This window comes from Camelina sativa, chromosome 12, assembly GCF_000633955.1.
Source record: "Camelina sativa cultivar DH55 chromosome 12, Cs, whole genome shotgun sequence".
Lineage (NCBI taxonomy): Eukaryota > Viridiplantae > Streptophyta > Magnoliopsida > Brassicales > Brassicaceae > Camelina > Camelina sativa.
Genome location: NC_025696.1, coordinates 18,694,840 through 18,708,333, shown reverse-complemented (window position 1 = coordinate 18,708,333; position 13,494 = coordinate 18,694,840). Strand labels below are relative to the sequence as shown.

Sequence of the window (13,494 nt, the reverse complement as noted above, 5' to 3'; positions counted from 1 at the left end):
ATTTTATATAAAAATTATAATATAAATAAAATAAATTTCAATCCGTGATCTAGCACGGGTCTTAATCTAGTTGGACTTTTAAAGCAACAACAGATTTCTCTATTTGTTTTCTTTTGATCACAAGTTTTGTATTATATTATAGAAGCAAAATAAAAACGTACATCATCCTGCATAAGACAACCGACAAACTCATGACAACCCAGTGTTCAAAAAATCGCTAAACACTCGCCAGAGTCTAGACGATTGTAGATGATTTAAGCGTTACAACTATTTACTATAGATTAAAGTGGACGGTAAGACATAATAAATATAATATTATATATAAATATCATATAAACATAAAAATTATTAATTAAAAAAGTTATAAAACAAATCGCAAACAAAAATTAGACAAAAATATATTTAAATTTTATTAAACAACACATAAACGTTTATATGTATATGGAAAGAAAATTTGTAAAATTCAAATTTATGTAATTGAAAAAAAAAACATTAAAACGAGATTCAAATGATCAAAATTGTCGTCTAAACATCATATAAGCGTTTCAATGTCTACAAAGAAACATAAACGACTACCTAGAATCCAAATCCAATCTCAAAGATAAACGAGATTCAAACAGTGACAATCCAAATCTTTTGATTAAAGTACAACTAGGCAACAACCCGCACCATGTGCGGAATAAATCGATTTAAAGAAAATTATTATAAGTAAAATTATTATCTTAGAAGAAATTTCTGTTTGCGTCAAACATAATATATAACTAAAATTTTTATTTATTTATTCAAACCTGCATTTTTTCTTGTAAAAAATACGTTTCACCCGTGAAATTTTTGAATATGTGAGAGGTTTTATGGTAGAGAGAATATTTATAAAATGTTACTATTTATTGTAACATGTCATTTGTGTGGTTTCAAAATCAAATTCATATCTTCTTATGTTTTATTTTGTAATCATAACAATTTTGCATGTTTCTTATGTAACAATAACAATATATACTAAATTACTCGGTAATTTAATTATTTAATTTTATTATATGTTAGTAACAATCGGATTCTAAACTAAATTTTCTGAATATAATCTAATTTATTGATTTGATATTTTTGATTAGGCTATTCAATTTTTTGATGAATAATCACACTAAATGTTGAGATTAATTAGTTTACATACTTAGATATATATAAATAATCACACATCATGATATCCCCTAATTTGTTGTCATTTATTTATGAATATATATAAATCTATATTTATTGGGAATTAAATTTATTTTAATGATTTGGAGATAATTCAGGAGTAGTATACTTCCTTTTATAATTAATTATAAAAACTATTAAAAGCTTGTTATTTAAATTATTATGGTAATAATACTAACATAAAAAATAACATTTAATTTTTATATGATTTTGTTATTAAGTTATATGTTTAATAAGTTATATGTTCTTTATTTTTATTAACTTTATATTAATTGATATGTTTTTATAGCTTTTTTAGAATATTTTACTTATATTGATTTAATATTGATTTCTTAAAATCAATATAACTTTGACTTGTATATTTGTAATTTTTAGTGAAATTTTGTTTTTAAATAGTATGTAATTATTTAATTAATTTTAATATGTGATATTTAAATTTGTGTGAGAAATGATGACATATCTAATTATTATTCAGTTAATTTATTTTTTTGAAAATATAATGGTATGTCAAAGTAATTAAGTAGAAAATTTAAGCATATTTTGCTAAAATGTGCATAGAACTCTCGGCAACACATCAGCCTTTCCAAGAGTATGCTTATTAATATATAGGAGATTAACCTGTAAATGAGAATAATAATAATCATCATGCCATTTTCAATTAATTAAACAAAAATGAATATATAAAAAGGAGAAAAATGTCAAACTGACAAAACAAAACGAAGGTTCCTTTTTTTTTTTTTTGTCTTTCCTTTCTCCATCTCCCTTACTTGACTTAACGTCTCTCTTCCTCTCTCTTCACGCCATCTCCGTTGGTCGTCGCCGCATCGAGGAGAGATCTGCCATTAACGACGTCGTTGATTCTGTGTGAGTGAGTCATATAGCTTTCAACGGGTTCTCGAGGTGATTGTTATCCTCTTCTCTGTTTTGCTTCGTTAATTTCCCAATTCCTAAGTGTTGATTTTGAAACTGTAATTCAATTTCAGTTAACCACAAGGTTCTTTTTTTTTTCTTGCTCGTCATCGTCATCTGCTACCTAATTCTTCAATTTTTGCCGGTAATGATATTGGCCAATTATCACCGGAATTTGCAATTAGATTCGAGACTTTGAATTAGATTTCTTCAAATTTATGGCTTAAACTTAAAGTTTCAATCTTGGTAGATTTTGGGACAAGGGTTTGCATAAAGCTGTAATCTTTTCTTTTATTGTGAAAGAGCTTTAGGCTCTGTTTACGCCATTGTTTTGGTAAGCTACCTTAACTGAACGTCTGATGAAATAAGGTTTCTAAGGGTGTTTGAGGAAAGAGATTGAGAGTTAGTTTTAGAATGTTTTATGTTTTTTTCGGTTAAGTCGAGTGTCAAGTGTTTTTTCATACTGATGTCAGTCAGATGGATAGTAGAGCTGAGCAGATCACTTTACTTGATGGAGAGATTGACAACTACGATGGCGTTACGATAAACATGGAAGAACCCATGAGTGCTGAGGTTTTTACACAACGGCTTAGGGCTTCTCTTTCGCATTGGAGAGACGAGGTTACTTGTGATTCAAGCGTTATAATGCACAAATCTTTTTCTTCTTTTTCGAAATAGTCTTTTAAAAACTTGTTTGTAGGGTAAGAAAGGAATTTGGATAAAGCTGCCTATTCAATTAGCCAATCTTGTGGAGGCTGCAGTTACTGTAAGAGGGTTTTATATGTTGATGAGATTTGCATCTTTGTTGTTTTTGAATTTGATATGATAATTAAGCTTATATATATGTTGGGTGATTTCTCTTTAGGAAGGATTTAGATATCACCACGCCGAACCTGATTACTTGATGCTTGTATCTTGGATTTCTCCCAGTGTTGATACCATCCCAGCCAATGCTTCACATGTTGTAGGTGTTGGTGCTTTGGTCTTCGACAAGAAGACTGCCGAAGTATATATCTTTTTGCACATGTAGCTAACACTCTAGATTTACGCTTGGTGTTCTGTTTATGAGTTTGATCTAAAACCGAGATTAACTACTTCGATGAGCAGGTCCTCGTTGTCCAGGAAAGAGGTGGTCGTTTCAGAGGTACTAATGTGTGGAAGCTACCTACCGGTGTTATCAACGAGGTGATTCTAATCACATTTTTAATTGTGTGTTCTTTAATGTTACAGTACATGATGAGTTAAACCTAGAAATAGGGTTTTAGGGGAGTATTTTATAGGGTTTGGTAGGACATTTGGTTGAGAGTTGAGAGTCTCTTTACTCAAGTCTATCACGCTTTATCGATTAGAAAAGCAGTTTACACGAACAGAACCCTGAAGTGTTTACACTACTACTTAGCTAGTTAGCTTGGTATATTACATAATTCTGAGGTCATACAAACATTTAGTGTTAAACATTGGTCCCTATAAAGAGGATTGATGATATCTTCCAGTTCTGATCTTTCTTTCCTACCTCTTAACTAAGTTTTCCAATTTCTCAGGGTGAAGATATCTGTGATGGAGTAGTTAGGGAACTGGAAGAAGAAACTGGAGTAAGTATTTTAGCTTTCAGCAAGAAAAATATACATCCATCTTTTACTTGCTATCTAAAATCTGTGTGTTCTTTTCTTTAAACTTCAGATTATTGCAGAATTTGTTGAAGTGTTGTCTTTCAGGTAAATTAATTTGTCATTGCTTTGGAAACATTTGGTCAGGCTTTTAGCGCATCAGTTTCTGATTGATTTATCTTCTATTTGCAGACAAAGCCATAACGCATTCTTGAAAAAGAAATCGGATCTGTTTTTCTTGTGTGTCTTAACTCCTCGCTCCTATGACATCACTAAACAAAACTCTGAGATCTTGGACGCTAAGGTATATATAATCATTTTGATATATAGTTGATGATGAGCCGAGAAGTGTTGTTACTACTATCACACTGCTTAACTCTATCTCCAATTCTGTTATATATTGTTTTTATAGTGGATGCCGATACAAGAATACATAGACCAACCGTTTAACCAGAAGAACGAAATGTTCAAGTTCATGGCTAACATCAGCCAAAAGAAATGTGAGGAAGATTACTTGGGATTCTCCATTGTGCCAACTAGCACATCTTCTGGTAAAAAGAGCTTTCTCTACTGCAATGCTGACCACGCCAATCGCCTTAAAGCATCGCGCGGCCAAGCCTCCACTTCTCTCTGATAACATTCTCATCTCATTCTGTTTGAACAGTCTTTTATTCTATTTTCAGTAATTGCTTCCTTCTCCCAATGCTTAAGTGCTTTTTATAGATATACTCTGCTTGGTTTATACTTCAACCGTAACCTGATTTAAATTCTCAATTGTACTCTTGACTAAGTGCACTACACACTGGTAATAAAATATAGAATCTAAAAAAAAAAGTGTTAAGGGGCTTTCAAGGGTGCTATTATATAACATACGACCTCGTTGAAGCCCACAAACTGTTATTGCCTACTATGTTATAAACAACGGGGAAAAACCAACTCGGGTCGTCGCAACGTTGCGTCTCCGCATAGCTGCTAGCCTGTCACAAAGGCAGTAGTAGCTAGTGATTGGTTGAATTATCAGAGTAGTGATTTATTGATTTGGGGCTCAAACTATAAAATAATGTTAGTCGTATTAGACTTAGACGATTAGCTAGACTTAGAGCTGTTTGATTCTTTTTCTTTTTATCCACGTTTACAATCCCTAATACCAATGATTCAATATTGATTTTATGTATATTAAAAATGTCCCAAACTGATCATTACATAAAAATAAAAAAAAACATACTTTTTCGCATGTCCACACCACATACATGCAAGCTTGAGTCTCTTGGGGGCTGGGGCCATTGGAGATATAGGCGCGATCTCTAAGGTTGAATGTAGGCTAAAACTCGAATTCGTATTTTGACAGTGAAAAATGAACAATTTAATTCATTCAGTTTTTGGCATTTTTATGGGACGAAAAAACCCTCTTTGTCATGGAAACCTAAAAAGAAATCATGTTATCTCATTCTCAAAAATATTTGTTAAATGTTCATTCTCAAATTTGTGTCAACTTTCTGCGATGACACAAAAATATTGTACGATATAACTATTACTTTTTAGACTATGTAACCCGGTTTCATTTATCCAGTTTAGTTGATGTAATTTATCTCGGTTTACTTCGGTTATTAGCTTGTATATATACAATACATGTATAACACATTTTACAGCTAATGAGAAGTAACATTATTTACTTTATAATTCTTCTAATATTAGTTATTCTTGTAAGGTGGTGATTGTACATGTACGTGTCTGTACTCATTAGCAAAAGTATATATGTTCAACAAAATTTGATCCTAAACAGATAGATTTAGTTTAAATTCTACATCAAACAAAATGGATACTAGTCATGACTCGCATGTTCTGTCTCGAAGAGTATTGGAGAGTTGACATTGATGCGGTAATGAAGATAATCCCGACAATTTGGGGATCTCTTACATGATTAATAAAACTTAATACGTTGGCCCAAGATTTCAGTATAAATTAATAGTTGGTGTGGTCACATGCAGAGATCCATGCATGTGAATAGTGATTCATATTTTATACATATAAATCTTACAACGCTTGTACGATTCATTCTTACGTGACATTATCCCATTCTCTTTTAAAAAAACAACAATAACAAAACAATTTCTTAATTTAGATGATCAGATTCACGGGTTACATTATTTTTACTAGACGACAAGTCTCACCGGCAATTTTGGACGCGTCTCCATACAATTCTCTCGCTAGGTATACTAATTAGTAGATTTTGTATTGCCAGTTAATTTAAAATAATAAAAAAATAGTGTAGACAGAACTAATTTATATCGTATATATACTTGTTAACTATATTAATCCTCTATATATCTGTTATCGACTCAGACTATGTCCTGAAAGGACAATCCATGCCATAAGGAGATAAATATAAAAAACAATTTCATAGATAGTCATCAATCACGGACTTACACAATCGCTTCTTGTGGAAAGCTGAGGATCTTAAAAGATGTGAGGAAGAAAAGAGTCTAAAACGTAAACCAAGATTTAGTTTATCTAATACAAGATTGATCGGTTGCATCAATCCGGCGGCGACATAGACTGCAGCAATATAGATTCTCGTTTAAACTAGTTTTTGTAGATTCTCGTTTACTGATTTATATGCCTTAGTTCCTAGCTAATCAGATCTTTTAGATAAACCTGTTAGATTTAAAGAAAGTGAAGGAATGCTATTATTCAAAATGTTATTCTTTTAGGTTTCAAGAAACTACTACATACTATCTACTAAAGTGCGTATTATGGTTTTCAGTATTTTTTTTTCTTTTTTTGGTTTTCAGTAATTGAATCATGTATTAATTATCTGTCAATTTTCATGTATTGACATATATATTAATGAAAACATACAACTGTTTTCTGTTAAATTAGGTAAAAGTAAAACATATAACAAATGCCTTAAGATCTCTTCAGGCTTCAAAAGCCATCATAACAGAGGTTTTGCATATTTGCTAATTGCAATCAAAATCAACCTCCCCGCAAGTCTACCAAATTTTACGTGGATGGACTTTTAACTTTTCTGAAAAAGTTGAGTAATTTCTATTTACCTTTCTACAATTAAATCTTCATGGCATTAGATTTGGTGCGTCGACAGAATTATCCATCTTCATCTCAATTCTAAAGCTGCGAAAATCCCATGCATTCATATACAAAAGATTTTAAACTACGACTACCACCATTTTACAATCCCACTGCATAACTTTGCATGTATAATATATTGCTAATTCCCATAGTCGCGTAAGTCAACCACATGTACATTATATTCATAGGTTTTAAGTTTTAACTCATTGACAATAAATAGTTTATGCTTTTCATATGTATCCGTTGGTCTTTTGAATGTTTTTGAGTTTTGACATACAAAAGAGAAAAATATTGGGACCGTTAAAATCATGCTAATAAGGTTACCTTAAATCAACCATGTTTAAATTTTGTTTCACTTTTGAAATACGTGCACGGCTTGTGAAAAACGTTTAATCCCGGTGGTTAATAGAAAGCTACCTTTTGTAAAAAAAAAAAAAAAAACACTTTGACCTGAATAGATATATGAAAAACTTTGTAAGAAGTCCTAACAAACACTATAAAGTATTCGTTTCTGCATAGCACACATCTGTTATCAATTGTATTCAGTAATATATTAGGGGCAATACAAACACTGACAACTACCATTATTTTTACATTGATTTATACATTAAACATATACAACTAGCTAGCTTTGGACCTATCTACAAATCATTCTCTTTTCTCCAATTCCTTGTTTGCTTATATGGACTATATATCTAGGCTACAATATATAGGTATAGACAAAAATACTATATATTCCAAAACATTTGTTAAATTTGGGTTTATCTTGGGCTTCTAACTAAAAAACAATTGGCAATTAGTAAATTGACCCTAACCCTTTATATATTAATGATAATCTCTTTAAACTATGTGGGACTTGGTTTGTATCCAACAATCTCCCCTTCAAACCAAGGACCACATGTGGGATATTAACACGCCTCCTCGAGATGATAACTCCATTTCGAACCGATCCCACTTGGACCGATAATAAACCCCTTCTTGGGCCCCCATTACTCGGGTTAACAAGAGGCATGTCCGTATCCACTTTTCTAGGTCCACCAGAATTTTAACCTTGGGTTCTGATACCATGTTAAATTTGGGTTTATCTTGGGCTTCTAACTAAAAAACAATTGACAATTAGTAGATTGACCCTAACCCTTTATATATTAATGATAATCTCTTTAAACTTCTTGGTTTTTATCCCAACAACATTTGCCTAAATTCCTCATGAAACAAATGGACCCAATTAATCAACGGAGCAAGAAAAGAGGAAGATCTCTTTCTGTCTTTGTGGTTTTCAGAAAATTGAGGTGTCTATTCAGTCAAGTGACAATGACAAATTCATTCGTTAGTTGTCTCGCCACGCCACTTGCGATTGTTGTTGTTTTTGAAAAATTGAGAGGTGTGTCTCTTCAGTCAAATAATAATGACAAATTCCTTCATTAGTTGTCTTTGCCACTACCCATATTAGTAATACATCAGCAGTCTCGCGATCCTTTTTTTTATTTTTGTCAGGAAATCATAGGATAAGTACCTACCATTGGCCGAAATGGTAAACAAGGCTGTGACAATGTCCTTTTTTGTCTCATACAAATCAATACTTACGTATAATACCATCATAAAAAATGCTAATAACCTACTTTCATAAGTAAAATAGGATTTTTAAATAGAGAAACAATTTTGGATATAAAACCAAGAAATCTCCAAAAACAAATTTGGTTATGAATATACGCAAGTTAACGAAAACCTGTTTTCTCTTGAAAAAGAAAGGACTCTCTACTTCTTATGACCAAGTGACCTGTAAATATTATTGTGCTTCATATTATAGTCCAACTTGATCAATCATCTTACTCGCAATTTGGCATGTTCATATCAACACGGTCACGGATGATGGTAATGAGAACATTATTATTATTATTCTTTGGGTAGTGAGAACATTACTATAATAGATAAATAAATATCTTAGAGACTTCTGTCTATAAAAAGAAGAAGACACTTAACAGTTTAATGTACTAATTCATTACCTGTTCACAAAACCAAACCCTAAACCCTCTTTCTCAACATGGGGATTCTTCACAAGCAAAACCACGCCTTTGTAATATTCCTCCTCCTCGGTCTCCTCGCCGTCTCTTATGCTTGTGACTGTAGTGACCCTCCTAAACCATCTCCAAACCCGGTAAAACCACCTAAACATCCCGTTAAACCACCTAAGCCCCCCACTGCCAAACCACCTACTCACACCCCAAAACCACCCACCGTTAAACCACCTCCCACCGTTAAGCCACCTACTCACACCCCAAAACCTCCCACCGTGAAGCCACCACCACCTCCCACCGTGAAGTATCCACCACCACCCACCGTGAAGCCACCACCACCTCCATTCACTCCACCACCTCCCACCGTGAAGCCTCCACCACCTCCCACCGTGAAGCCACCACCACCTCCCACCGTGAAGTATCCACCACCACCCACCGTGAAGCCACCACCACCTCCATTCACTCCACCACCTCCCACCGTGAAGCCTCCACCACCTCCCACCGTGAAGCCACCACCACCGCCAGCTCCAACACCACCGGTCGTAACACCACCACCGCCGCCAACGCCAACCCCAGAGACGCCATGTCCTCCACTACCACCTCCACCAACCCCATATCCACCTCCCCCTCCACAGCACGCACCAACACCTAAACCAGAGACTTGTCCAATCGACGCACTGAAACTAGGCGCTTGTGTGGACGTGCTAGGTGGTTTGATTCACATTGGACTAGGGAAAACCTACGCCAAGGCAAAGTGTTGTCCACTTCTTGACGGTTTGGTGGGTCTTGACGCTGCGGTTTGTCTCTGCACAACCATTAGAGCGAAGCTTCTCAACATTGACCTCGTTATTCCCATTGCTCTTGAGATTCTTGTCGACTGTGGTAAGACTCCACCTCGTGGCTTCAAGTGTCCAGCTCCGCTAAACAGGGCTCCTGCCTTGGGTTGATCTCTTTCGTATTAAAAAAGGGTTTGAGACGTTAAGATCTAGATTCTTCTTTTATGTTTTGCGATAGCGAAGACAGTAATTAAAAGGATCTAAATTTCGTTATATATATCTCTAAAAATATCAAGCAAATTTTTATGTAATTGTAAGGTGATTATGTACGTTGAAATAATGTTATATGAAATTCGATTTTTAAAGGACAAATTCACTACGCAGTGGTCATTACTCAACGGGTACATGTGGTGTGTGTCGTCCTTGAGGACCTTGACCCATATTAAGTCAGTCAAATCGTCATGTTATATAAATATATATATATATATATATATATTTGGGTACATGTACGCGTAATTCAGTATATGTATAAAACTATATATTATAGATACGTAAGTGCAAAAAGAATTTTATATATATAATAGAAAACAACCAAAGATATGGTCCTGCCTCGTTTTAAGATATTTTCGTCCTTTTTTTCTGTGCGCAACATCTCGTTTTAAAAATCCAAACGTACAAATAACAAAGAGTTGTGTTAAGAAAAGAAGAAAAAAACATACAAAGATTTTGTGTCACATTGATCGTGGTGATATCTTTGATCACCGTCACCAATTGAACGCCGTATGTATCCTTGCGCTATCTTAACAAAAATATCGGAAACAATATAAGGGTTTTGATAATTGGCAATCGCAGTGGTAAGATGAATATTATTTCCTGATACGATAGTTTTTATTGGAAAATAGCTTGTCAGCCCTTTATTTCTTCTAAATACGTAGGGGGTGTATTGAAACCATGATTTTAGAAAGTTTGATGGGATTTAGAAAATTTGGAATTTTGAATGATTTTAGGGAAGTTGATATGATTTATTGTAAAATTCTTTCAAATCCCACCTAAAACCATGAGATTTGGATTTCTCTATTTTTAACTAAACAAATCTCACCTAAATCCTCCAGAATCTCAAAAATCATTAAAATCCAAATCCACAAACTATTTTGAATAACAGTGGATTTTAAAGTAGATTTTTAAATCATCAGTTCAATAACAGTGGATTTTAATAGACTTTTTAAAATACATGATTGAATAACATAGTATTTATAAGTTTCACACAAATCACTTAAAATGTCAAATTGAATACATACCCCGTAGTGTATTCTATTGCTAAAACCTTTTTTTTGTTCTAACTAGCTTTTTTTTTTACCGTTGTATCATCATTTATCAATTAGTTTTACGGGTTTTCTTTTTTGAAAAAAATTTGCTTTTATGTATGGTATGGATACTATATACTTATTTTTATTTATTTATTATCGATTTTTATGTAAATTGTAAAGGTAATAAAATGTGATATTCTCTTTATTGTCTGTTTATGTATTTTGGGTTGGAATTACTATTCACAAATTACAAATAAACTTAAATAAAATTTTCACATGTTATGCTAGTTAGTTTCATAAAAGACAGACTATTATAAAATATGTAAACGAAAAAACAATGTAATTTTGTAATGTACAAGGAACTTCAATTATCGTTATTCTCTGCTATTATTCTTCATTTCCACTTAGCAATCTTCGAAGTTGCAAGTGAATTAATCTCAATCAAAGAAATGTTATTAAAGCCGGCATATAGGACAACTAGATGTTGGAGTGTTTGTGATTTCCTCTACAAGTTTTGCATCCCACTTTGGCCTATATATATATATATATATAAGAAGAGTATATTGGCCCTGTTCTTTTGTTAGTCACTCGACTAGCGACAGGAAAAAAATCAAAGGCCCATGAAAAGCCCATATGCTTCCTTCTCCATTAACGTTGTTATACTGAAGCTTTTTCTAAAATTTCAAAAATGCGCGACAGAAAAAAGATCACTCACAGTCGCTGGAAATTTTTGCGTTAGATTTCATACTAGTATTTACCGTTATGTTGGTCGCTGTGTGTCGTTGTGTGTTGCTGAAGTCGTTTTTCTGTCATTAAAATAGTCTATTTTTTCTGTCGCCGTCGCTAGTCGAGCGACTAACAAACAAACAGGGCCATTAGCGTCTTTGTAAAATGGGGTCTTTTGTTCTTTATGCACTACAAAAAATACGGCACTTAACGTCAGTTTTTTACTGGGTTAACGTCACTTTAAAACTGACTTCAAAAACAAAACATCATTTACTAAACCGACGTATCATGCACCATCGTTAGTTTTTTTTGCTTTACTTAATAAAGTGACGTTAATTCAAACGTCATTAAACTAACGTCAGTTTTTTTTTCTTTAACGTCAGTTGAAAAACGACTTCAAATAATTAAAACAAAACATCTTCAAATCACTTTTACAACCGACGTAAGTTACACATAATTAATTATTTATTTTTAGCATTAAATTTCAATAATATAAAAAGAAAAGAAAACAACAATAGAGAACGTAACCAGAACACAATATTCATCAAGTAATAAAAATCAATTAATCTGTCTCAAATATACTTGTGTTCTTGTGTACATGATAATAAAAAATGTAAAAGTAAATAACATTGCATTAAAATCTATCTTTTATATATCCTCTTCTATATTTTCTTGTCCTTCATCTTCTATATTTTCTTGTCCTTCATCTTCTATCAAAAGGCTAGATGAAATCATTGTCTCCTGAGAAAACAAAGTAAATAGACTTAGATTCAATTACCATAACAGAACCCTTTTAGATTGATGATCCGATGAAAATGAACCAATTGCATCATTCATGCCTTACATATTATGCATAGCTGCTATAAGAGGTAAAGATAAACGTACCATTCTTCACTAAATTCCATATCACGTCACTTTATGATCATTCTAGTCAATCTTAGTCTCTGTCGTACTAGTCTGAAATTGTAGATCAAAATAAGTTAGAACATGAGAACAAGTTAACTACACACAACAGTTCTAGATTCCAAGCTCATGTAAGCAAGTAACTACTATTTTCAAAACTCCTCTTTAGTTACAGACCTATGACACAGCTTAAGATTCTCGATGCAAAATTTGAATATACATTTCTGTAACATAAGTGAAATATGCACTTACTTGAAATTGATTGTTTGAAATAATAATCTGAAGAGCGTTAGCCACGATATCAAGTTTATCTTCAAGTCCTTTCATGCGAGACTTCAGCTCAAGTATCTCAGAGTTACTTCTTACCTGCGATTCCAAATTCTGAAAGTATTTGGACGGTGTTGGACCACGTCCCACACATCGAACTCTTCCAGAATGCTCGGAACCAAATACTTGTTCAAATGCATCCTTAGGACCAGACTCACTACTTGATGCTTCACTTTTAATATTTTGATTCATTACTTGTGTAAGCTTATCCTACAAATTCCATAAATCCTATGTAAGTAGACTAAAACAGAGAATATATAAGTAAACCAATCCTCAAACACCACATTTAAAGAAAAACATAGAACTTACTGCAGATATCCTTGCTTCATTGCAAATGAAATTTCCATCTGATCTTGTTCGTGATGCAATGAACATTTCTGCTCGACTTGGTTCTTTGCCAGTCTCCTCTTCCTATAAGATGTGTACACAATTAAGCATCATTACAAACTAACAACAACTACTTCATACAGTCACTAAAAGTAACTAAATCACAGAGACCTAAATAATAAAACATTGACTTACAATCTCATAAGCTTTTCTTGCCAAACTCTTTTTTCCAAGTGCATGTAGTATCTTTAATTCGCTTCGACTTTTAATATTACGCAGTCTCACTTTCTACAATTAGAATAGTATATATCAT

General features: G+C 33.0%; 2 protein-coding genes and 1 long non-coding RNA gene across 6 annotated transcripts; 2 read left to right on the top strand and 1 right to left on the bottom strand.

Annotated features, from left to right (window-relative positions):
* Positions 1,929-4,496, top strand: LOC104732136 (nudix hydrolase 7). Of its 4 annotated transcripts, none has more exons than XM_019234133.1 (10): positions 1,929-2,094; positions 2,178-2,248; positions 2,581-2,724; positions 2,804-2,869; positions 2,969-3,109; positions 3,211-3,288; positions 3,645-3,695; positions 3,784-3,818; positions 3,903-4,014; positions 4,123-4,496. In XM_019234133.1, exons 3-10 carry the CDS (start codon positions 2,581-2,583, stop codon positions 4,342-4,344), a joined length of 849 nt encoding a protein of 282 aa, XP_019089678.1. In that variant the 5' UTR covers positions 1,929-2,094; positions 2,178-2,248; the 3' UTR covers positions 4,345-4,496. The 4 variants fall into 4 exon arrangements, with proteins under 4 accessions (XP_019089678.1, XP_010449965.1, XP_010449964.1 ...); XM_010451663.2 differs by having other exon boundaries at positions 2,577-2,724; XM_010451662.2 differs by lacking the exon at positions 2,178-2,248.
* On the top strand, positions 8,787-9,963 carry LOC104732134 (36.4 kDa proline-rich protein-like). The gene has a single exon (XM_010451659.1). The coding sequence runs from the start codon at positions 8,842-8,844 to the stop codon at positions 9,760-9,762; it is 921 nt and encodes a 306-aa protein (XP_010449961.1). The 5' UTR covers positions 8,787-8,841; the 3' UTR covers positions 9,763-9,963.
* On the bottom strand, positions 12,169-13,488 carry LOC104770093. Its single transcript, XR_758729.2, has 5 exons — positions 13,377-13,488; positions 13,164-13,265; positions 12,780-13,064; positions 12,510-12,581; positions 12,169-12,365 (listed from the first exon to the last, which is right to left on the bottom strand). It is a non-coding gene; the product is annotated as an uncharacterized LOC104770093 (long non-coding RNA).